The 24,852-nt window shown below is 35.1% G+C and overlaps 1 protein-coding gene and 1 long non-coding RNA gene across 17 annotated transcripts in view; one reads left to right on the top strand and one right to left on the bottom strand.

The window, feature by feature from the left end:
* LOC103876496 overlaps positions 1–16,472 on the bottom strand; it is a 45,071-nt gene extending 28,599 nt beyond the window's left edge. The window contains exons 1-2 of one of the 2 annotated variants that reach the window (XR_001893794.1): positions 16,394–16,472; positions 6,988–7,090 (exon numbers count right to left, since the gene is read on the bottom strand). This is a non-coding gene — a long non-coding RNA (uncharacterized LOC103876496). The remainder of the gene's footprint in view (positions 1–6,987; positions 7,091–16,393) is intronic. The other variant, XR_635755.2, reaches the window with a different exon arrangement.
* IKZF2 (IKAROS family zinc finger 2) overlaps positions 1–24,356 on the top strand; it is a 156,021-nt gene extending 131,665 nt beyond the window's left edge. For all 15 annotated transcript variants that reach the window (XM_009182986.4, XM_031651490.1, XM_009182985.4 and 12 more), the window contains 3 exons: positions 1,478–1,615; positions 10,006–10,149; positions 15,942–24,356. In XM_009182986.4, the coding sequence (XP_009181250.1) occupies positions 1,478–1,615; positions 10,006–10,149; positions 15,942–16,666 (1,007 nt within the window). In that variant the 3' untranslated portion in view covers positions 16,667–24,356. The remainder of the gene's footprint in view (positions 1–1,477; positions 1,616–10,005; positions 10,150–15,941) is intronic.
* Positions 24,357–24,852: the final 496 nt, after the last annotated feature.

The raw sequence follows: 24,852 nt of genomic DNA, 5'->3' as shown, positions 1-24,852 counted from the left end.
TTTCTTGTATTTTTAATGCTGTCACATGGTGATATAAGTTCTGCACAGTATTATCAGCTACTTCCCAGAAATCCATGGTTCCAAAAAATAGAAGCTAGTTTGCCAAACATTTTTTAAAAACTGAATAATCACTCCATAAATAGATTTTATGATAGTTTACAAACAATTATGATTATGAAATAACTGATCTTAATTTATGTGTACCTCAATTACATTCTATTAAAATTTTGCCCCCCCCAAAAAAAGATTTGGTGTAGTTTTCTTTTTCGTTAGTACTGTGAAACTTTTAGGCAGCCATGAATACCTTGCCTTGTTACAGTATTTCAATTCCTCTTGTGACCAATGTCATAGCATGGGTTTATAAGATGACGAGTTAGGGATGCTATCTTTGGTCATGAAAAAGAGTTGTCTGTTATTCTCTGGGCAAAACTAAATAATTCCTATGGGAGTCAAATAGAGACATGGGCGAGGATCACACTGTGCTTTACTACTGAGGGCTTTGGCACAGACCACCTGGGGTTTTATGTTGTTCTGTATTCATTCAAAACCAAGAGTCAAAGTGCTCTGTGATGTCCATATGAAGAGTCATGCATTAAAACATGCTTCTTTTTGTAGAGATTATATTTTTCTTCTTACTTTGTTTTTTAAAGTTGTTTTTTTTTTTTTTTTTTTTTTTTACTGAACATCTTAGTATTTTAACAGATGTATTGAGATAATGACACTGAGATAATGGCTCCCTAGCTATTAGGGAATAATTCATTTCCTGAATGTGAGATGTTTTGGAAACTATTACTATCATTTCATAACTACATATTGTGTAATAATCCTGACTCAAAGCACCTAGTAGGTTAATTCTTGGTATTATGAAAGCTGATGAGGGAGAATATACTTATCTGCCACAAAATTTTGCATGTGTGAATAGTTGTTACCAAAGTGAAAAGAAAGGAAACTACTTTCATCTGTACTTTTTCTCACCACTTGAATTCTTTTTAATCTTCTTGGTACCCAAGAATAATCTGTTTATTAAACGGTGACATTTCAAGTTGTTGCATTTTAAGTTTTCTTCTGTAAAATTCTCTGCCCTTACCCGAAAAGAAAGAAAAAAAAAAACTTATGATGTATCTAGGATACTCCTGATTTGTCTTTTAATGAGTCAAAGCTGAGAGTCAATGTATTAAGAGTCAGATAATTTGAAGATTGATCATCAGGCCCTCAAGGTCTAGAATACAGTCAGAGCAAGAATTTGATTCAGTATTTCCCTGTTGCCAGAGGTACGATCCGCCTGTCTTCTTGTTGTCTTTTAGTCTTGGTAGAAATGTATTATCTTTTCTTGCCAAAATGGGAATGTAAAGGAGGAAGAGATTTAAGTCTGAAAATTATATGAGTGCTTCCCCCTAGACTATCAAAAGTTAGCTATTGATTTTGCTTTGAATGTGGATGGGACTGACAGCACATTGACCTTGAGTTCTCTTCACAGTGGGTAAACCTCACAAGTGCAACTACTGTGGACGAAGCTACAAGCAGCGCAGTTCACTGGAGGAGCACAAGGAACGCTGCCACAACTATCTCCAGAATGTCAGCATGGAGGCTGCTGGGCAGGTCATGAGTCACCATGGTGGGTAGAAATTGGATTCATCATTTTTATTTCCCCCTACTGCTTTTGTAGTTCAACATGAAGATAAAATCTTATGCTGTTTAAAACTATTTTAGATCACTTTAACTTAAATGAGTTGAGCTTTGGGGTACATTGCAGATAATCTATATTGAAATTTTGCAATATTCCCAAATTATTTCTGATAACATTTGACTTAGCATAATAATGGCAACCAACATTTAATATACCAAAGGCAGGTGCTGTTTACTCTTCTTTTTCATTTAGCTAACCAGATAGTTAGAGCTGGTTCCATGTTAGTTTGTAGGTTGCCTTAAAGAATGCAAGTGATCAGTCATATAATTTGAAATTTCTCCAATCGGCCCTTTAATTTTTCTGAGAAATTACTGATTTTGCTTTCTACAATGTGCAAAACAATCTAGACCAAAATTAGACACCATCTCTCTCCATAAAAAACATTCTCCAAGCAAAACATCCTCATCTCTAACTACACTGTGGCAGGTAGGAAGACAATCCCTAAGGTTTATCAATGAATAATTCTCTGTTCCTGAAAAGTTAATTTTAATAATCAGCCTTATATAGGAAAATAATGAATTTCTTTTTTTTTATTTATTTTTATTTTTTTTATTATATTTTAAGTTCTAGGGTACATGTGCTGAATTTCAATTCTTAAGATTTGTAGTGTCTGTCTTGTCTTACTAATTAGATTTGTATAGTGATAACTTTTATTTTTACAAAGACAAAAATCTCAACTTATTAGTACATGTATATATTTTATTTATTTTTTAAAATTATTTTTTATTTTATTATTCTTTTTTTTGAGATGGACTCTTCACTTTGCCACCCAGTCTGGAGGGCAGTGGTGCGATCTCAGCTCACTGCAACCTCTGCCTCCCAAGTTCAAGCGATTCCCCTGCCTCAGCCTGCTGAGTAGCTGGAATTACAGGCATGTGCCACCAGGCCTGGCTAATTTTTGTATTTTTAGTAGAAACAGGGTTTCGCCATGTTGGCCAGGCTGGTCTCAAATGCCTGACCTCAGGTGAGCTGCCCGCCTTGACTTCCCAAAGTGCTGGGATTACAGGTGTAAACCACTGCACCTGGCTACTTGTATATCTTTTATTTAAAAAAGGTTTGCCCAGTATTAAATGGTATAGTTGGGGATTGCACAGTCACTTTTAAAATATAAATATCTATGTATTGGCTTAGACATAGCCAGGTCAAGGATTATTTCTGGGGTTTTCTGTTTGTTTTATAGAGTATATACTGTGGAACTGTGTGTGTTGGACAGCTAGTGATTATGTGTTGTTGAATTGGGGATTTTTTTAATTTAAAATTTTTCTTGTTATTCTGAACAACTGAAATGTTTCCTTCTAGTTTCTATAATCTAAAGAATCTAATTCTATTGATTGTTTTGATCAAGTCCATTTATTTTTATATTATCATCATTAACATTTTTTACAAACCTATCTGTGTATCAAGTCTTGGTAAATGTGATATTTCAAGCTTGCATTACCTGGACTGATGACGATAGCATAGGATCTAGAACGTAGAGATTACAAAATGGTGTGTGTCGGAGTCTGCCAAACCTGCTCTGGCTACATGGTGTCTGGGTGTGTCACTCACAGGCTGGGTTTGAGGATTAAATGTGATGAGATGTGTAATAAATGCCCAACAAATGGTTTACTTTACCGCTAACATTTGAGAACATTAAATAACTCAGTAACAGTAAATGTGCTATTCCCTATAAATTTGTTATTTACCAGCAATAACTTAAGCATTAGAGGTTTCATTTGCTGACCAAACACACTGTTACTATTTAAATTGTTGGATTTAAGGGTAAGTTGAGGCAGGAAGCTGATGGAAGCTTAGGGGAATACCAAATCTTCCCCAAAACACCTTATGGCATTGCTACTAGTTTTTCTATATGATGTTCTCCCATTACAGTTCTGACATTTGATGGGGTTATGCATTTCCAACTTTATTATTTTTGCATTCCTAGTTATTTATGGAATTCTGTATTGCATACATACTCCTAAAAGACTATATGGTAATAGGGAGGTAAAATGTAAATAAATTATTATAATCAACATTTAATTATCTGTTGGCAGAATAAACTTTTAGAGAATCAAATGCTAATGAAAAATTTAAACAAGTGCATTTTGGGGAAAGCAAAGATATGTCTTCTAAACAACTAGGGCCTCAGTCTTAACCCCTGTTCCCCAGATTGCTTAGCCCTCCACAGGCATAGGCCCTTTACAGGTGGTGCGAAAGCTGGAACCAAGTGGAGGAAAGTGGGAAAGAGGCAGGGGCACTGGGTAGGTAGAGCAGAGGGTAAAACCAAAGAGGATAAGGGGTTGAGGGTAGCTTCTGATACCATTTATAGAACCAAATATTCTTTTTTTTTTTTTTGAGACGGAGTTTCGCTCTGTCGCCCAGGCTGGAGTGCAGTGGCCGGATCTCAGCTCACTACAAGCTCCGCCTCCCGGGTTCACGCCATTCTCCTGCCTCAGCCTCCCGAGTAGCTGGGACTACAGGCACTCGCCACCTCGCCCGGCTAGTTTTTTGTACTTTTTAGTAGAGACGGGGTTTCACCATATTAACCAGGATGGTCTCGATCTCCTGACCTCGTGATCCGCCCGTCTCGGCCTCCCAAAGTGCTGGGATTACAGGCTTGAGCCACCGCGCCCGGCCTCCAAATATTCTTAAATATTGGATATCGTTTTAACCACATAATTTTATATTCATGCCATTTCATACTGTACTTTTTCTGGGTTTGTTGTAACAATAATTTGAGATTATCCTTAATCTTCTCTTCCTTTTATTAACATGCTTAATGGGAAATTGGCCATATGAGGTAGGAGTTGATAAATACTGTAAGAGAAAAACATGGTTCTGTAAAATGCTGCTAGAGTTCATCATTAACATATGTCTCATATAAATAGCTTGGCATATGTCTCTTTTTAAACAGAACCACGATAAAACTTACATTTATCCCCTTCTCTTGCTGTATCTTATTTATTTGTTTCCCTTTTTTGTGGTAGATATGAGAGTTGCCATCATTTTGGTTGCCATTAGCTCCATGAAATGATTTAACTATTACTCGTTTTTAAAAAATATCTGACATAGTTATATTTCCTAGTCTGTCTTTTCCAAAACATGTTTTTCCCTATGCTGTTCTTCTAGTATGGAATTTTTTAAAGAAAAAGAGGCATTTTTCACTTTACTCAGAAAACATTTATCAAGAGCTTACTATCTGCCAAGTTATATGGAACATTCTGGGATATAAAAATAAATGGACACAGTTTTTTAATACACTTACTTTATAGTCTGGTAGGAAATACATACTTTAAGAAAATAAAATACAATGGAGCAAAAGCTCTAATAAAGATACATACACAGTTCTGTGGGAACATAGATGCAGAATTAACCTAACTCTGGAACAAAGTCAAGAGAGGCTTCTCACATGCAGGAGTGTTCAATCCAAACATGAGAGATGAGTAAAAATTGCATAAATCAGGCAGGATACAGAAAATGTATATTCAGGGAGAAGAAGAGGCTTGGAGATATAAAAGATAATTAACAGCTTCTCTGATGTTGAATGTAACTGCAGTTTAAGGAGTGGTAGGAAGTGAAGCTTCTGAATTAGTAGGTTGTGATGCAAAGACCGAGTCTTCTCTGCTAATCTAGTGTTTGAATTTCATTGTGTAACTGATGGGGGGCCACTAGGGTAACCAAATTTGTTATTAATGAGGTAGTCAAATCAAGAAAAATGTCTCCAATGAGGATACATGATAAATGCCTACCTCAGGCAGGGGGTAGGGTATGAGGAGAGACTGGAAATGAGAATGCCAAGAAAAAGATGAAAAGGCAACAGCAAGAGAAGAGAACAAGGTGAAATATTGAAGACATATTTAGGAGGTAGAATAAAATGTTCTTAGAAAAGTTGATTGAGTTTGAGGAAAAAGGAGGAATATCATGACTCACACTTTTGGAAATAATGATAACAATTGAGTTTTATGAAAGATAATTTATATAATTAATTGGGTTTGATGAGCTTATTTATTTAATTGGGATTTAGGGCAGATTATTTATCTTATTTAATTAGGTTTTATGGCAGATTATCTTGTTCAATATTATCTTTATGTTGCTTTTTCAAGTCTATTCAGCTTGAAGAAAAAACTTTAAAATCAAACTATGTTATTACCTGTTTTACTGCAACCTAAAGATGAGAATGAAAGTGCAAAGCAGAAGGATAGCCAGCTTAAAATCTATATATATTGTTAGGTTTATGCTTTGAATTGTTGGGGAAAGGGAGGTTCTTTTTCACTGAGTATAGAGGCATTATTGGGCACCCCCAAACTTTGGAGTAAGCTTTTTTGACTTATTTCCATTGGGTGACATCATTCAGTGAACATCCATTGAATATTATCTCTCTCTTATCATAAAAGGTATTAGAGACACAAATACAACAGAATGCCACCCCTGAGGTTATTTACCAGCTATTGGAAGATAGACCAGTAAAACAACAATTATAGTACTATGTGATAAGCATTATGGAGATAGAGAGGACATACCTAAATCAGCAGGACATCCAAGAGGAATTTCCCACGAAATTTATGTTTGAGCTTAGTTTTGAAAAGCAAAAATGTGAACTAATAAATGGAGAAGGGTGTTTCCTGAAGAAAGAACAACATGTGTGAACAGCTACCAATGTAGCATCTAAAACACTTGGGGTACCTCCATGTGTGTTTGTAAAGAGATGTGGTAGGGAGGAGGAGAGGCAGAAGTCTGGGTGAAAGGAAGAAATCTAGGATTTTCCACAGGTGACCAGCATAGCTGATGGGGTAAATAGTAGTGTCATTCACTGATATGGTAATTAGGAAAATAGAAGACAGAAAGGTAAATGGAGATTTTACTTCTTATACTATATTCTCTTATGTCCCTATGAAATAGCCAAGTAAAACTGTCTAGGAAGAAGTTAAATATATAGATCTCAAGCTCTTGAGAGGGGTCTGAGTAGTAAACAAAGAGGATCCATCATAATTTATGTAGTGGCCCAACATAGTAGTTTTTAATAAGGCAGTACGGATAAGTACAGAGTGAGACATCAAGAAGGCCAAGAACACACTAGCAGGAAAAAAATTTCATGAAGATGAGTAAGAGCAGAGTAGGGACATGGAAAGAGTGATTTCACAGAAGCCAAAGCAAGTGTCAGCACTGCCAAATCCTGTCAAGAAAATAACTAAGATAACTGTAAAGTTTTTTTTTAGATCGGGTAACATGGAGAAAATTTGCAACAATATAGAAGACATCTGTTGTTTTTGCCTGCCTGACATCCCTTCCTCCTTCTCTTGATAACAAGAGTGCCCATTTACCTTTAGAGAACTTTCCTGTTGCATGTAGCTGTGGTGGGACCCTCGTCCAGGTACTCTGCCCTCTCCTGCCCAGGGGCTAGACATGTGACCTCAGACGCTCTTCCTGGAATTTGAATTTGGGTGAACTGTTTGGTTTTTCAAAAGGATACATTGGGAATACACCTATGGTTTTGCCTTTATGGTTATCAATGTGATGAAACAGTGATCTAATGGAATTATGTTTTTATCTTTGTTATAACCTCAAATATAAGGTCAAAGAGGATGTTTGGTTATGAAGTTTGTTCAAACAGGGGAAGTTACCTTATTGGTATATTTTTAGCCCAGATTAATGTCTGTGTGATTAATGCATTATTGAGATATCTATGGAATTTGTTTTATGTTTCTAGCAACATATACACAGAAATATTTTGATGAGTTGCACCGAAATATTTTGATGAGTTGCACCCAGATCCGTGAAGCAAAAAAAATCAGATTGGTTACATAATTAAGGAAAAATATATCAGGTCTTTACCCAATGGCAGACCTTACAAATATGTCTGACTGGTTTATAAAAAGTCAATGCCCAAAATACCTCTACAAAGAATAGTATAGCATAATGGTTGAGCCAGGCTCTGGATCCAGACTCCTAGTAGTAATAACATTCTCTACTAACCAGATGTAAATCCTGAGGAAATTACTTAACATCTATGGGTCTTTGTGTTCTCATCTGTACAGTGAAGATGGTACTACACCTATTTCATGGGGTTTCTGGATGAATTAAATTAATTATTAAATGCAAAGCCTTAAAACAGCACACAGCACATAGTATACGTCAGTTATTAGTATTGCCGATGTGGTAGAAACAAGATCAATTTTTGACATGAAAAGGGCTATTGTAAAGTAGAAATTAGATCAGAACTCTGCCAAAGTCATCATTTTCAGTTCACATGAGCTTCATTGAACTGGGGACAAATCATCTGAATTGAGGTGGATGTGGTGTGGGACAGTTCCCACACCTGGGTTTCGTTTTGAGTGTTAAATGCGTTCAAGTATGAAAATTCAGGGTGAAACTTAGCACAAAACTGCCAGGTTTTGGACTACTCATTTCAGAACAAATTAGCATATTCAATTTCGGGGGCAAACCCGTTAACCAGTTTTGCTAGTTTTTTAGCAAAATTTACAACATTTTTTTTTCTTTCCAAATTCTTTCAGTTTGGTTCTTGGTCTCTGACATATTTTCATCTTTGGTCCATACTTGGACTGCTTTTTAGTTTTATAGTTACTTCTAATAATGTAGTAAGTGTTTGAAAATCTATCATCCAAACAAAAAGTTAAGATTTTGACCATAATTTGTATCTTATTACCTGGTTCTCCACCACACCACCACCACTGTGCCACCCTTCTGACTCCCCTTATGTGAATTGTGTGGTCATCCTTGAATGTTTTTGAAATTCTTTGCTTTTTTGTTGACTCTTTGGCTTTTGTGTAACTTTTTTAGTTGTTACTAAAAGAGAATATAATGTTTTATACATAATATCTTGGGACATACTTTTTCAATGTGATAACATCATTAATTATATATTATAGACAATGATGTGTTTCCTTGTTCCTCAGTCTCACCTTGGAAATTTTTCTCCAAATTAACATCAAATGATTGCACAATCCCTTGCTATTCATAGCCAGAGGACTTCTTATTAAATGTAGATTACAGTTCAATTTTTCTGACCCATCTATAGGTTAATCAAAACTTGGATGCAATGTTGATTTCTTTAAACATGTCCAAATCATGAAAACATTTTTTCACACTATGTTTCACTTTTTCAAAATTAGCAACCTGTTGGTTATTAAATACGTCAACTGAATTGTGCACTCGGTTTTCCTAACTTTCATCTCTTGCTTTCTCACTTATTTTTGTGTCTGCCAAGAGGATCCCCTTATAAATGAGAAGACATTTTTTGTACACAGTGGGACTATCTTATACAAATGAAAGGATCAGAGTAAATCATTTTTACAGTGCATACTGAACAAGTAAAATTATTCTAAGAAATGAAAGCTTTAGGTTTCCAAACAGTGCTGGCACAAATGCAACTAGAGAAAGCAACAATAATAAAGAACAAGTAATAAGTTATGTTCTTTCCTGAGAACACTGTTTTTAATCAACTGATTTGCCGTGTCTGAGTTGTTACCCTATCTTTAATTAAACATCCTTGGGTGGTATTTCTACTCAAAAAACAACTGTTGTAAGTTCTTTGCACTATGAATGTCAGTGTCTAAGGGCTAACATATTAGCCCGTAGCAACTTGGACAAATGGGATGAATAGGGAACAGCATTGGAGAGTGTATGTCAAATGAATTAGGGCAGTAGTTTAGTGAGCCAATGTGCCAATTTGGAAATGGATTCTTCTTCCTGCTGAAGAGCTCTTTTTAAAATAAATTACAATCATAAAGCTGCCACAGTTTACTGTGCATAGACATGTTCAGAATTGGCTCTCCTTCATGAGGGCTGCTTGGTACAGGTATTTAAGCTACTGCCAATAAGGCTAACAGCCTATCAAATAGAAAATATGCTGCAGGAAAATACATGGGTTAAGAAAAATAGTTAAATATCATGCTGTTATTTTGTATGTCTGTTTAAGCTTTTCTCTAAAACAAGTTGACTTGTTTTTAAATTGTTTTTAAAAAATAAACTCTAAAAGCCTTGAAAATAATGCAGTCTTAAAAGTAGTATTGATTTTAGTCACTGCTAAAAACACTTTCAGGGGAATAAGATGAGAAACCACATGAACAAGTTTGCCACCAATAGTGGCAACAGTGTATGTCATGGATTTAAGAGAGACTCAAATAAAAATAAATCCTCTGGTGTATATATGTGTGTGCAGATTTAAAGAGTATACTTTCACACTACAAGGTATTCTTTCTACTTGCTTCTATTCAAGCATACTAGCTGTTATAACACATATTGAGATGGCAAATCCAGCTTTGTATCATCCAAAATGTTGAAGAAATTATCAGATTGCGTTTTTCTATGGTTTTGTATAGTACCTCCTATGGAAGATTGTAAGGAACAAGAGCCTATTATGGACAACAATATTTCTCTGGTGCCTTTTGAGAGACCTGCTGTCATAGAGAAGCTCACGGGGAATATGGGAAAACGTAAAAGCTCCACTCCACAAAAGTTTGTGGGTAAGCATTACAAATGTTTTTGTTTCTTTGCAAGGCGATTTTAATAGGAAAAGGCAAGTTCCCATGTATTAGAAATATATATGGTGTGTTTCAGTTCATGAAATAAATACCCATCTCTTTTCTCCATTATTCTTTTCTACTCTCTGCCACTCTGTGTGCACCACACTTACACCAACACACACAAACACACAAAAAGAAATAAAGACTGATAGTGGTCACCACTCAAAATGTGATGATATATAAAGTGAAATCACATGTAAAATAGAAAGTATTAATTTGTTTAAAAAATAATCATACAAAAGAGAAATGGTCCAGCCTGTTGGCCAGTTTTGTAATCTGTTTTAAAATTTTCATTAGTGCCAGTTTTTAACTGTTTTTTTTTTTTTAACCTGTTAACATTTATGCCTAATGTTCCATTATTGGAAAGCTAAGCATGTGGGAGTTATTTATATCCCACTGCTCAAGGTCATCACCAAGGTCTGATTGCAAAAATTAAAAAAAATTCAACCTCAGGCATAAATGGGTTAATTATTTTAGTATTTTGTCTGGAACAAAGATAATTTTTCTTTTTTTTCCCCAAAATTCTGTATTGGAAAAATAATGCAGCAACCTACATTCAAGATGTTTCATGTTTGGATCTTTATTTTATATTTTGATCTTTGTTTTTTCATCCAGCCTATGATTTTGCACTGAAAAGATTAAATATCATATATTTAGACTTTCCCTTTTCATTTCCAAACCCTTAGATATTCTTTGATACGCCCAATGTTGGCATCATTCTGAATGCATGCTGTAAGTCATAGAGTGTCTCTGAGGATACAAAAAGCATGGACTTTTTAAAAGAAATATGAATAATAGAGATTCAATGAAAAGAATTGTTAATTGTTATTCATTGTATATATAATATATCTATTCTTGCAGGCTTAATGTGGGATAAAAATATTCAAACAGATTCTCACATTCTAGTGTCATCATTGTGGGACATCCTGATTAAATGGTGATTGAGAGAAAAATCTTTGCTTTGGTTATTTCAGGAAGGAGAGACTAACACAATTCCATTACTTCAATAAACACTTAAAGAAGGTTTCCTTTTAATCTGAAATTGAAGAACTAACACATCACCAAAATAGTACTCTAAGACTAGCTGGAGGGATTTATTGAGAACTCATTGAAAGACGGCCGAAGGGCGACTGTAAAGGCCATAGTTTATACTATGTCAGTTGAAGCCCCTGAGTTATACACAAAGGATTGCCTCAGGCTTTAGGTAACTTTTCTTTCTGTTCTTGTGGGTAACTATGAAGAAAAAAGAAATAAACAGCCAGTTTACTTATTTTTAATATTGATTTTTTTGATGGATGTCATTAAATGTTTAAATCTAACTAGACTCTAGTGTAGTTGGAAAAATATAAAATATATTATTATTCTTTCTGTCTTCTGAATTTATATAGTCTACTCTTTGTAACATTTTTGTCATGTTTCCTGACTTAGAGATGTTACTCTCAATTTTATTTCACTGCATTCCTTAGAAAAGACGGACAGATTTTTAGAAAATTACATTATGATTCTAAAATATATATATTATATTTTTTAATTAAGAATTTGAGAGTATATTTTTCTTTATTTGGATTCTGTCCTAGTAATATATAACAAACAGTAGCCACAGTTATTACTTCTATTATTGTTCTTGAAACAAAAAATTTCATCATTCCACACTTATTATAAATTGCCTTCTTCATGTGCCTCAGTTAAATACTATTCTTTGACCTTATCAAATTCTCCAGACTAATGATCCCTGAACTTCCTGCATATCTACTTGTCTCTCCCTCTCTTTTCTTATTCAGCTTAGATTCCATGGTTCATCACATGTACATCTCTCTTGCCAATATTCTTGCCTTTCTTGCTTTGTTGGCTGATCTGTCATCCCCTTCTCCTGGTGAAACCCCACTCTCTTGTAAAACTGACTGGGCATCCTTTCCATACTTGTATCTCACTAGATGTGCACCCCAGCCTGCACATCTGGTACTTTTGGAGAAAATTCCACAGGCTGATGAGTTGGCATCAATATAGATAAATGAATAACTGATCCCAAATATCAGCTGGCCCATCCATGCTATGGAGCAGCACTCCTTTAATCCATCCCTGAACAATCATCTCTCCTACTCTCCACCATGACAGTGCCAACCTTCTCTACTGTCTGCAACATGCCGTCTCACTCCTTGGTGATCCTGTATCTATGTTCACAGGGGATAAAATCACTGGAAATGATTTCAACATAATATTATCAATTCTGTAGGATTGTATGCATCCATGTAAATACTTTTATCCTTTTTCCTTATTTCAATGAAAGAACTATCCCTCTTTCTTATTAAAGTTCATTCCTCCTCTTGTCATAGGAATTCTCCTATCCTGGCCCCCCAGATACCTCACACTATTATTTTTCCTCTTTCTCACTTACATTTTTAACCTCTCCCCTCTATTAGCCATTTCCTATCAGCATTTAATGCAATAAATTCTCATAATTTAAAAAAATCTTCCTTTAAGCCCCGTCTCCTTCCAGGTACACCTATAGTCTCCTTTTCTTCAAAGATGAAATTGTTGAAAGAATCTCTGTGCTTGTTGTATATGATTTTTTTCCTACTCATTTCCAAGTCCATGCAACCTGTTTTTATTTCCCACACTCCATTGAAATTATTCTCATTGAGGTCACAACTAGCTTCTGTAGTGCCAAATCCAGTAGACTCTTTTAAGACAGTATCTTACACAGCTCCTAGAGAGTGTCTGCCACTATTGAATAGTCAATTCCTTTGGAAACACACTCTTTTCTTGTTTTTTTATAACACTGTTCTCTCTCTCTGACTGTGCTCAGTATTCCTTATAGACTTATCCTTAACAGCTGTACAAGTTGGGAAAAGTCCAAATGGAGGCCCCCATTCATATGCCTAAATATTTTTATATTATTAATCTAACTGTAAAACGTATTTTCTACCCTTCCAACTTGACTAAGTTCAAATAAATATGCAATTCTCAGATTTCTTGTAGCTCTACACTACACCTTGGCAGCATGAGCAGAACCACGCACTGGCTTACAGCTAGGCTGCTCTCTTAGACCCACTGCTAGTTCTCTCCATTACCAAAAGGGGTCTCACACACACACGTGTGTGGACACCCCAGTCTGCACATCCAGGTTCTTTCTACATTGTACATAAAGACCAGTGCCTTGGCCATCAGGCCTAGGTGTGTACTTACCAGTAGCACAGTTGGTAGGAAGTATTATGGACCCTATGAAGAGGACTGTGTAGACCCTAGAAGCAGGCTCAGAACCATTTGGTCAAGGAATTCTGGGGTCTGAGTGAGCTTCAGATCAGCACATTCCCTTGGCCCTACAAGCTCTTCATTTCCTGAGAAGGGCCCAGGGCTCCCTAAACATGGGGCCCAGTGCAAACCCCACTTTCCCTGATCTATGAATAGGCAGAAAAATCTTTGTGTTATTCCAGGTTCTATTTTTGATCCATCCCCTTCACACTCTACCTGGGTGATATCAGTTATTTCCTTGGCTTCAGAAGTTGCTTTCTGTCAACCAATGACTCATTTCTACATCTCCAGCTCAGGTCTGTCTTCTGAATTTGAGACTAAATCTTACTGGACATGACTATTACTCATAGTCCTCCCCAAACTGAATTCATCATCTTTTCTATCTCATTGTCATCCACTAAATTTCCTAGGCCAGAAACCTGGGCCAGAAACCTACAGCAACAATTTCCTAAACCCCTTTGCTAAATTAATACTTTCAGGGCACTTCCCTGTTTATCCCCTTCAATCTGTATTCCTTTAGGGAAATATTCAATTTTTTAGCATATTTAGCGTTATATTATCTAACTTGTCTTTCTCACTTGTTTCCACTCTCAGCCTTATTGAAGTATAAGTAATTCCTCATTTATAAGCCATGCCCTCTTGTCTCTGATCCTTTCTACCAGCTGCTCCACCTCATGTTTCTTCACTCGGCTAATGTTTACAATCACATTCTTGTCCTTGATTCCATTTCCTTCAAGAAGTCTTTCTTTAGTCCTCTAGTATGTGCTAAATATTCCTCTTATTTGACCCCATCACACATATCACACTATGTCATAAATTATCCTTAAATTACTATTGTTCCTTCCAAACTGTAAACTCTTTGAGAATATAGATCAGGTTTGTCTAGCTTAACTTTGAAATGTTTGACATTGCATGTATTTTAAGTTGAGTGCCATGAAATATTTCTCCTCATTTTATCTTTCCGTTTTTATTACTCTAATCATTACACTGATCTCATTTAGAGGCCATTTCTTCAAATCTGAAATAATGCTATCTACTTTAGTGTGTTTTTCTAGAATGCAAGCCTGTAGATCAACATTTTTCCATCAAAATTACAAGTTAAGCATCCATCCACAACAACATATTAACCATTTATAGGAAACTCACATATGTTTTTAAGAAGCATTTATCTGTAAGATTTACCTATAAAAGTAACTGGTAAATAGAGACCACATTGTCTTATGGACAGAATTTTTAAAAGATGAAATATTCTGTTCAAAACCAGCAATATGTGGCTAAAAATCAAAACTGCTTTTCCTGTTGCAAGCACCAAAACTCTTTTATAGTTATCAGTCAGACATTATGTTGATGTATAATATTGGAGTAAAATTATATTTGTTAAGGTGTATATTTAAGGAAAAACTACAAACATACTTCAATCAAGAAAAGGTATGGGAAGATAGCAATGGGTGTACATACCAGCACCATCACATACACACGTCTAAATAAGAAAGAATGACATAAAAATGAATATCAATTTCAAGAAGCAAAACAATGAAACAAGATTTTCCAAGTTTATAAGCAAATACTTTTTGAAATAACTCCTAATTTTATTTTTAAATAACCCTAAATTTCATTCATTTGTATTAGGTGGTACAACTTTTAAAAGTATTTTAATAATGACTTTAAAAAAATCTCCAGAATGACATATATGGATTATATATATTTTTTCTAAAATAGTGGCTGAATCAAACAACTTAACCCTACACAACAGTGAGGTGCCATCTGTTATAACAAGATCACTCTCACTTTTATGCAAAATCAATCATAATCTCTGACTTATTTTTACTGGGTATTTATTCTTCCTCCTATTCTCCTTGAGCTCTGTTCAAGTGAGAATTTTAAAAGAAAATGAAAATATAAGAGACTCAATTATCTCTTTCAGACTAAATGCATTCTCATGACGGCATCAGAACAAATGCAAAGGGCTTATGAAATTTTTATTGCTTTTATATTTTTTCATGTCAAGAATATTTGTGGCCGGATCCAGTGGCTCATGCTTGTAATCGTAACCCTTTGGGAGGCCAAAGTGGGCAGATTACTTGAGGCCAGGAGTTCTAGGCAAGCCTGGCTAACATGGCAAAACCCTATCTCTACTAAAAATACAAACATTAGCCAGATATGGGGGTGCATGCCTGTAATTCCAGCTACTTGGGTGGCTGAGGCGTGAAATCCCTTGAACTGGGGAGGAGGAGGTTGCAGTGAGCAGAGATCACACCACTGCACTTTGGCCTGGGCAACAGAGTGAGACTCTGTCTCAAAAAAAAAAAAAAAGTGTGAGCATCAGCAGAATTGCTCAAATACTTGAGCATAATTTGGTAATATATACCAAATTATGAAAAATGGAGGCAATCAGTCAACTTTGTACCCTTTCATATTTTTAATCTGATACTAATTTTTTTTTTTTTTTTTAACTTCTTTCACCTCCCATTCCCTTCCAGGGGAAAAGCTCATGCGATTCAGCTACCCAGATATTCACTTTGATATGAACTTAACATATGAGAAGGAGGCTGAGCTGATGCAGTCTCATATGATGGACCAAGCCATCAACAATGCAATCACCTACCTTGGAGCTGAGGCCCTTCACCCTCTGATGCAGCACCCGCCAAGCACAATCGCTGAAGTGGCCCCGGTTATAAGCTCAGCTTATTCTCAGGTCTATCATCCAAATAGGATAGAAAGACCCATTAGCAGGGAAACTGCTGATAGTCATGAAAACAACATGGATGGCCCCATCTCTCTCATCAGACCAAAGAGTCGACCCCAGGAAAGAGAGGCCTCTCCCAGCAATAGCTGCCTGGATTCCACTGACTCAGAAAGCAGCCATGATGACCACCAGTCCTACCAAGGAAACCCTGCCTTAAATCCCAAGAGGAAACAAAGCCCAGCTTACATGAAGGAGGATGTCAAAGCTTTGGATACTACCAAGGCTCCTAAGGGCTCTCTGAAGGACATCTACAAGGTCTTCAATGGAGAAGGAGAACAGATTAGGGCCTTCAAGTGTGAGCACTGCCGAGTCCTTTTCCTAGACCATGTCATGTACACCATTCACATGGGTTGCCATGGCTACCGGGACCCACTGGAATGCAACATCTGTGGCTACAGAAGCCAGGACCGTTATGAGTTTTCATCACACATTGTTCGAGGGGAGCACACATTCCACTAGGCCTTTTCATTCCAAAGGGGACCCCTATGAAGTAAAGAACTGCACATGAAGAAATACTGCACTTACAATCCCACCTTCCCTCAGATGTTGACATACCTTTTATTTTTTTTTAATATTATTACTGTCTATAATTCTTATTTTATGGACGCAGTGTCATTTGCTCTGCCTAATTATGATGAGGAAGAAACAGAAGAGAGAAGGGATGGAAATATTGTTTCTTTATCACTGGCTTGTTTATTTTGTGGGAATTTAAAAGCAGTCCATTTCTACTAAGGCAGATCATGCTTTGAAAAAATCACTTGATTCATAAAGATTTGTCACCTAAGAGATTCTGATTTGCCACTGATATTCAGGATTATGATGGAAGACAGGAAAGTTTAGAGTTTTCTGGGTAGGACTTTGGTGGTTTAAAATGGTATAAGTAACTTTATTCTTGAAAGAAGAATGTGTTTCAAACTGTAAACCAATTTTTTGTTCTTCAGACATCATGGAACACAAAACACATTGTTATTTTCAGTGATAACTCCTAAGATGAGCTGAGTTGTTGTTGTGGGTTCTATGTTTACTTCCCCTATGGAATTTATAATTCAATATGTTTTACACTGTACCATATAGCAAAACTTTTCAACTACAGGTAGTTAAGGGCCACCTACAATACATCTGAGGTCCTGTGATCTTATTTTTCTAAACGTAAGCACTGTTTTTCCATAGTTTTGATGAGTGGCATTTTATAGACACCCTGGCAGCCTTACTTTTAACACCTTTAATGAATAGTATTTTTATGTAGTTTTCAGAATAACATATGGTCTAAGAGTGGATAAAAGGCAGTCAGTAATTTCTGGGAGGGACTTCTACTTTCGTAAATTTGTTTGAGAGGTTTTCTTTTAAAGTTGTAATGTGATGGCAGCATAGTATATGTATTTGTTTCTAAAAGTATGCTTACGATTGTCACTTTATCAGCATTTGATCAGTGTTAACCAGTCAGCAGAAAAATATAATTATGCTAACAGTAGGGGGAGAAAACCCACTTAGAAATCCATTTTCTGGTATTTCTCTTTTCACTAGTTTTTTTCAAGATGTGACCTCCCAGTGTTCTGTCCATAGTTCATTCATCTTTTACTCTTCGAGTAGAAGGTCTTAAAAGTCTTGCTGTTGGCTATTTCTTTCAAAATCTCCTCAGAGCAATTGCTAATTTGACCTGAATCTGGTAACTTGAACCCTGAAAGGTTATAGAACTAGGGCTATTTATTTTAGTATTTCTTCAGTAGTATTTACTACTCTTGCTGCAAAAAGGGAATGGGACTTCTTTGTAACCTGTACATTGGACAACAGATAAAAGACACAAAAAAATAAGAAAGTTTACTTTTACCCTTCTCGGAGTCTAGAATGTGACAGAACCCCCAAAGGAAGGTCCTGCACATTTTTCTGTTTCCAAAACATTTAACTCTGTAAGTCCTTGTCAGAAATGAATCTCAATCCCTTAGTATGGAATTCCCCTTACATGGCATAGGTTGCCATATTTCATGTGCAGATTTTGATTTCGTTTATGTGGGTGCTCTGTTTTTTCTTTGCAGTCCAACCACATTAGAGGGGAGGAACCGAGTGATATTGATTCAAGTCATTTTAGGGGGACATACTTGGAAGGCAGAACTTACTGCTTCTGTTTGGGGAGGACAGGCCTGACTGTGACTGGATTATCTGATAACCATTTGTGAATACTGAAATTCTGTTAAGCAGTAACTGATAACTACTCTAAAAGATCATTAAATAGGATGCTGAAATTATGTATCTTAATACAGTGTGGTATGAGAATTACCAAGTCAAAAGAATTGTGGACATAAGCAAGTTTGGCCCCAATACTGCTCTTAACTCATTTTCCAGCTTACCATTTGCTATTTAAATGGTAAGCACCAGCTAAGCACTTCTAAGCACTAACAAAGCTAGAACTAGGCAAAAATTGTTAGAACTCAGCCCTCTTCTACCAGTCCCTATCATAATTATTTTTGGGAAAATGTCCAAAGTGCCCCTTTAAATCTAAGGGAATGCACCAAAACAGAGATATATAGAGTGTCAACCATTTCATTTTTTTTTTCTGCATGCCTTGGTACATTGTGAACATACAACCTATTCAAAGTTAAAGCATGTTTTTGAGACTCTCTCACCCGCCCACTGCCAACCATTCCTGAATAATAAAATAATAATTGGAATGGCATTTGTTTTTCCTTTTGGATGAGGTAAATAATTTTAAGGTTCACAATTTTGTCTTTTACTGCAATTTAAGGAAACATTTGGATGTCAGTCAATATGTTTATAATTTTGGCTGCGTGCAAATTTCTGCTGGCATTGTCTATGAATTTTCTTCCTGCCTTTTTTTTTTTTTTTTTCAATATATGAACACTCATGTATCTACCTGCCCCGGGATGGAACTGAATTTAGGTGGACCCTAAACAGTTGTGTAGTTCCCTGATGAAGACAGTGCTAGGCACTTACCTTTTCTGATTTCATCTTTTTGGGAATCTGTTTTACTGAAGGTAGTTAGTAGCTGGGAGTGCATTTGCTACAAGCATGTACTTGTATTTTCCTAGCTTCGTGAGGAACAGAAAGAGGTGGATATGGCTCAGGGTGTGGCAGGGACAAATGAGGACAAGGTCAATTCAAATTTGTGGGTCAGAAAGAATTTTTGTGGACATAGTGTTTTTGGAGAAACTCTGGATGCTTATATTTGCATGCCTTCACAAAAGGAAATACGCAAGGTTGTAGCATCTAAAAATAAATATAAGAGTCAGACACCAAATAAATCAAGTTTTACATAACAGTTGTATGCCCAGTTTATTTAGGTGAGATTTCACATTACAGAAACTATTTGAGGAGCATGAAAATGGGTTATCTTCTGTATTTCCCAGTTTGGCAAAAGTTCAGAATTTCATCACGTTGCTTTGCCCTAATTTTGCCCAGAATTTTGTCTTAGCCTCTCTCTAATAGTGATGAATCATGCATAAAAAGCCATTCTAATTGGACCTTTTTAAGACAGGGAAAGGGACCAGTAGGCAGATTGGAAGACATTTCAAGTCATTGAAATATTCCACTGAGATTTCCTAAAGGGACAAAATTGGGAAAATAAGAAACTACGATTTAGATTTGGCTACATAGTAGAAAGTATCTCCCCTACATACGTATGTATGAATCATAGGGTATATGTGTGTGTGTATTACACACACATTCTTTTAAAGAGAATTCATGGAAAAAAAAAAAGCAGTTGGAGTGATCAGACTTATTGCGAAAACATACAGAGAATTTAAATGACAGTTAATACTAAGAAATTAGGTGGGTTTAGTTTATCAGGTTGTAATAGGAATCACTAAAGAAGTTACTAGTGTGTCTTTAGGACCAGTGGCAACTCTTAAATAAAACTTTGGGTCCTTATTATCTACCTACAGAACAAAGTGAAACAAACAATGATTAAGCTGATTTGATGTAAATTCAAAGATATTTAATGTAAAGTTTTTTGGAATAGGAAGAAAATACAGAAAATAGATATTATCAACAGTTACCTATTAGCAAATAGAGAAAGACAAGAATAGTTTAGTGAGTCCAGTATTTTGTTTTTGTAGTTTTTATCTCGGTTGTACAACTCACAAAACCCTGCAGTCTTTGGTATTTTATAAATGTTTAACAAAATTTACATCAGATTAAGGCATTTAGATGAAAATTATGTTCTCACTATCTTCCAAATTTTATTTCATCCTATCTCCAAAATGATTTCTTAGGGTAGAAAAGGAGCAGAAGGGGCTGTAAAAATACAAACAAAAAACTGTGTGCCCCTAGTTTCAGGCAGAACTTAAACTGTCAGAGGTACTAGCTACATGATTTGTTTTTGAACTTTAGATTGTTCACGTCCAAAAATGGATAAATTACATTTGTGTTTATCATCAATTATATTTTATATATTATTTTAATAAATACTATCTGAATGAAGACTATTCTAAACCAGAAAATTCCCCAAATCCAAAAGAAAAAAAAAATGTGGGAGGGGGTGAAATTGAAGTTTGTATATATGAAAGTTATCTTAGAAATATTTTTAATTCTCCAGTTTCTGCAAAATAATTAAAATATACAGTAACTGGCCTCCTAAATCCTGAATTTAAGGTATTGAATACTTATTTTCTTTATGTTGGTGCCTTTTTAAAATGCATTGACAGTGTTGGTTAGCTGTCGCAGCTCTACAATACTTTTAATATGCATTTTTAAAAATCACTTAAAATTGAGCACTGTATAATTCATCCCTGTGTTTTTAGAGCAAATCTTTAGAGCAATTTCTAATAGAGAAATTTTCAGCTCAGCTGTTAAAAGGAAAACGAAATTTTGAAACTAGACTTTAATAATACCTTTTTAGTTTCATAGTATTTCTGAATATGATTACAAGATTATGCAGGTAAAATATAGAGTGAAACTTTACCTGTGAATTGAATTATAATTTGTTTTTTGTTTTGTTTGTAAGGAAGAATAAATCCTGTATCAAACAAGAATTTATTAGATAATTTTTTGGTCAATAAAATACAGTGTTGATTTGGATTTTCATCTCCAGACTAGTATTGTTCTAGTCTTGGAATCTGTATTTTCTAATCTGTTAGAAAAGAGATTGACAATTGATGGAATAATGTGAAAAAGCAGGTAATTAATTCTCCTTGAACAAAGCAAAACTGAACAGTCATATCACATTGCTATTCTCCAAAGCATAATTTCAAATGGTTTCATACCATGGTTGTGTATTACTTGCAATGGGCGTGTTAGGATATGACAGCTTTTTAAAAAAATGAGCTGCTGGTTATACAAAACAAATGGCATATGACCAAGAAGCTGTGATATGCTAGTGTTTCTTTTTATCATAGTGTATTACTAGGCCAAATAATGACACCTTGACTATTTTTACATTTATTGCAGAAACCTTAAACTTTGGAATTTCCATAAGGTTTTTATGTAATATTCTATTTCTAGCTTTTTAGTTTTATCTTGCTGTACTGTAAGTTTGAGGATATTTTTCACATGCACTCTTAGGAATAAGTTCCTAATTCTGTTTATGGGGCTTTCCTCCCATAATACTGCGTTTGTATATTTTCTGTATAAATGTGTTGTGTATTAACCTTTATCCCATACAGAGAGTGGTACAAGAATGACTAGTTTTCTAAGATGTCCTTTTTATTGTGAACACAATATAAAATCTAGAGGCCCTCTGCTAAGCCACATAAAGTACAGCATATAACTTCGTATAGGTACAAATAAGCAAGTTTGCAGTGAATTGGGCCTTCAAATTACCTCAAATGACACACAGTAAGAAAAGCTTCTTGAGCAGGTGGAGGTCACTGAATCCCATACTATGCACTTACCAAGATTTTACTTACTTTAATTTACTGGAAATGGATTTTTTTTAAAAAATGAGTACACTGTAACAAGGGAAGGGATCTGGGTTTTGTTGTTGTTGTTGTTTTATTCTTGTTTTTTAACGGAGCTCAAATTCTGAAACTGTGATTTAAAAATTTTTGACAGTGAAGCATTCTGATTTTAAGCATAACTCCCTTCCCTTTCTGTGTAACAAAGGTCTCTCTGTTATCTCTTAACTTTTGTCACATCTCCCCCAGCCTCTTTCTTTGTCCATCTCCCTTCTGTCATTGTCTATGGATGTCTTTACCTCTCTGTTCTCCTAAAAGTTTGAAGATTAGATCAACTCTTATTTCTAGTTCATTGGTAATTTAATCTTAATTTTTTTGTTCGTGATTTTTGTTGGTTGTATAATCTGCTGATGTATTTTTATACTCAAGTGTAGTTTTCTATTAAAAAGAAAAGTGGTTGGATTAAAAATAGGAAGCTGTATAACCCTCATGTTACTTTCAATTTCAAATATTGGGTACCTAAAACATTACTTCAGAGATTATGTAATCCTGTTATAGTCTGTTTGCTTTCCTTTATTGTTGGATTTTACATTCTGATTTGGCTTTCCTCCAAAAAATGTATATCATGAAAGACTAGACAGTTATTTGCAAGTGTTTAGAAAGGTGTTAAAAATGTAAAGCAAAGAGTCTTAACTTTCTCCTAATTGGGAGAAAAATGCTTTAACATTACTATAATAATATTCCAGGTTTGGAGGGGGTCTCCAGGCCCCATATTTGCTGTTAATAGTTGGACCTTTTAGACCATGTGTTATTTGCAATCCCAGAATGATTGCTTCTGCTATTAGTTAAAAAGATACTATTCTTTTCTTTCTGTACAAGTGCAATACTCCCCTTGAAGTCTTAAAAACTATGGTGATTTTGTTTTTTCTTTTCTGACCTATTCTTCCTTTAGCTAATGGCAAAAAGAAACTCATAAAAGTCATAGTATGTTAAAGGACACAACAAGCAAAGAGAAAAACACTCCACAATCAAAAGATTACAGAATGTGGAAACCACTAGTCTGATCTCATGGTATCTTTATTTAGGCTAAATTTCCATGGAAATTAGTAATCTTTTGCTTGAAAAATGTGTCCTAAAGTTGAACTTTTTACAGATTGAACCTTCTTAGACCCTCGCCCAATGCTCTAAATTAAGAACCTAATACTTAGTATTTTTATTTCACTTCTCTCCTTTTAGAAATAAACTTTTAAACAAAAGCAAAGCACTTAGCTGAGTTTTAAACACTTACATATCACCTATTGGAGAAAAATTTTTAAAAAATATTTGGAGCAGTCCTGTTTTCATACAAATTTAAGTAAGAAGTATTTTTCTTATACGTATTTATATGTAGTGTGCTAATTTTCTTTTTTTATACCTGTGTCCCTGTAGTTAAACTGCTGTAATATAAATACATGTTTTTTTAAAAGATAACATTTCTTTGGCATTTCTTTTAAAGGCAGTTACTGCATTTCTGCATTTGTACAGTATGTGTCTTGGCCGTTTTAGATATTTTTTCTTTAACAATACCAAAGGTAATTAGACTATTTTAAAGACTAATTGCTTGACAGTTTCTAGGATATTTTGTGTTTTAGAAACAAACAAACAAAAAAATAGGTCAAACCAGTAAACCTCATTTTTTTTCAAACTAATAATTTGGGGAAATAAAAACTATTGTTTAAAAAAGAAATATATATATATATATAAATATAAATATATATGTAAAGTTAAAATTCCAGACCTTGTACGTCAGGTTTGCTAAGTGTAATGTAGTTTTTTTAAGGCTCAAATACCATACCTCAGAAAATGAGGTTTACTATGGAAATACTGAAACAGTCTTTGCAGCTGTGTGACAAGTCACTCTACTACATACTGATTTGGAGACCTCCGCTAAACACTTTTATCACTGCAGACTAAAATGTGGGACTTGTATTTTCTTTGTTTTTAATGCACACACATACATGTTCTGTGCATGTATGTGGTTACTGTGTATATGTGTATGAGTGTTGTATATGCATGTGTGAGTGTGTGTCTGTATGTGTGTACAACTAAAGAAGCTGCAGAAACTTTGTAATACTTTGTGAAAAGGATTATATTATAAAGGTTTGTACTGTCTGAGTGCACAGCTACTGGAATAAATTTAGGGAATCTCAGGAACAAGCATATAATTTGTCCAAGATTTATTTCTTCTCAGAAGTGTAAGTGCAGTTTTTAATTCTGTATATTATTTAATATTTTACCAATAAAATAAACTTCTGACATAAAAAGTTTGCTATAAAAACTTTCTGGTGAAAATTCTGTACGCAAACATGTCTTCCAAATACAGAAGACTAAACTGTTGACTATACCAGGCTTAAATTACCATTCCCATTGTGTATTTGTCACACTTCCGGTTCCAGAGGTTTGGATACATGTGATATCCACAAGCTACATCTCAATCATTAGTCACCTCCATCATTGCTACGTAGTCCACCAGAGCAGAGAACAAAGTATTACATGATTTGTTAAGAATGACATCTCTGCTCTTTAGACAGCTTTCATACATATCTTATTTCACTTTTAAAACAAATAGAGGAGTGTACATCAGAGCCCATCCCCTTTGTATAGAAGAAAATAGACCTGAGGAAAGAAAATTGTGACTTACTCCAAAGCACATAGTAGTGCACTTAAATTACACAAGAGGTCTGAGTGCTCTGATATGGTCAATAACACTACTAGAATAACACTACTGCTATAGAAACCAGCATTTCTTAGAAGTCAGAC

This window comes from Papio anubis, chromosome 10 (assembly GCF_008728515.1).
Source record: "Papio anubis isolate 15944 chromosome 10, Panubis1.0, whole genome shotgun sequence".
Lineage (NCBI taxonomy): Eukaryota > Metazoa > Chordata > Mammalia > Primates > Cercopithecidae > Papio > Papio anubis.
This window is presented reverse-complemented; position numbering and strand designations above follow the sequence as displayed.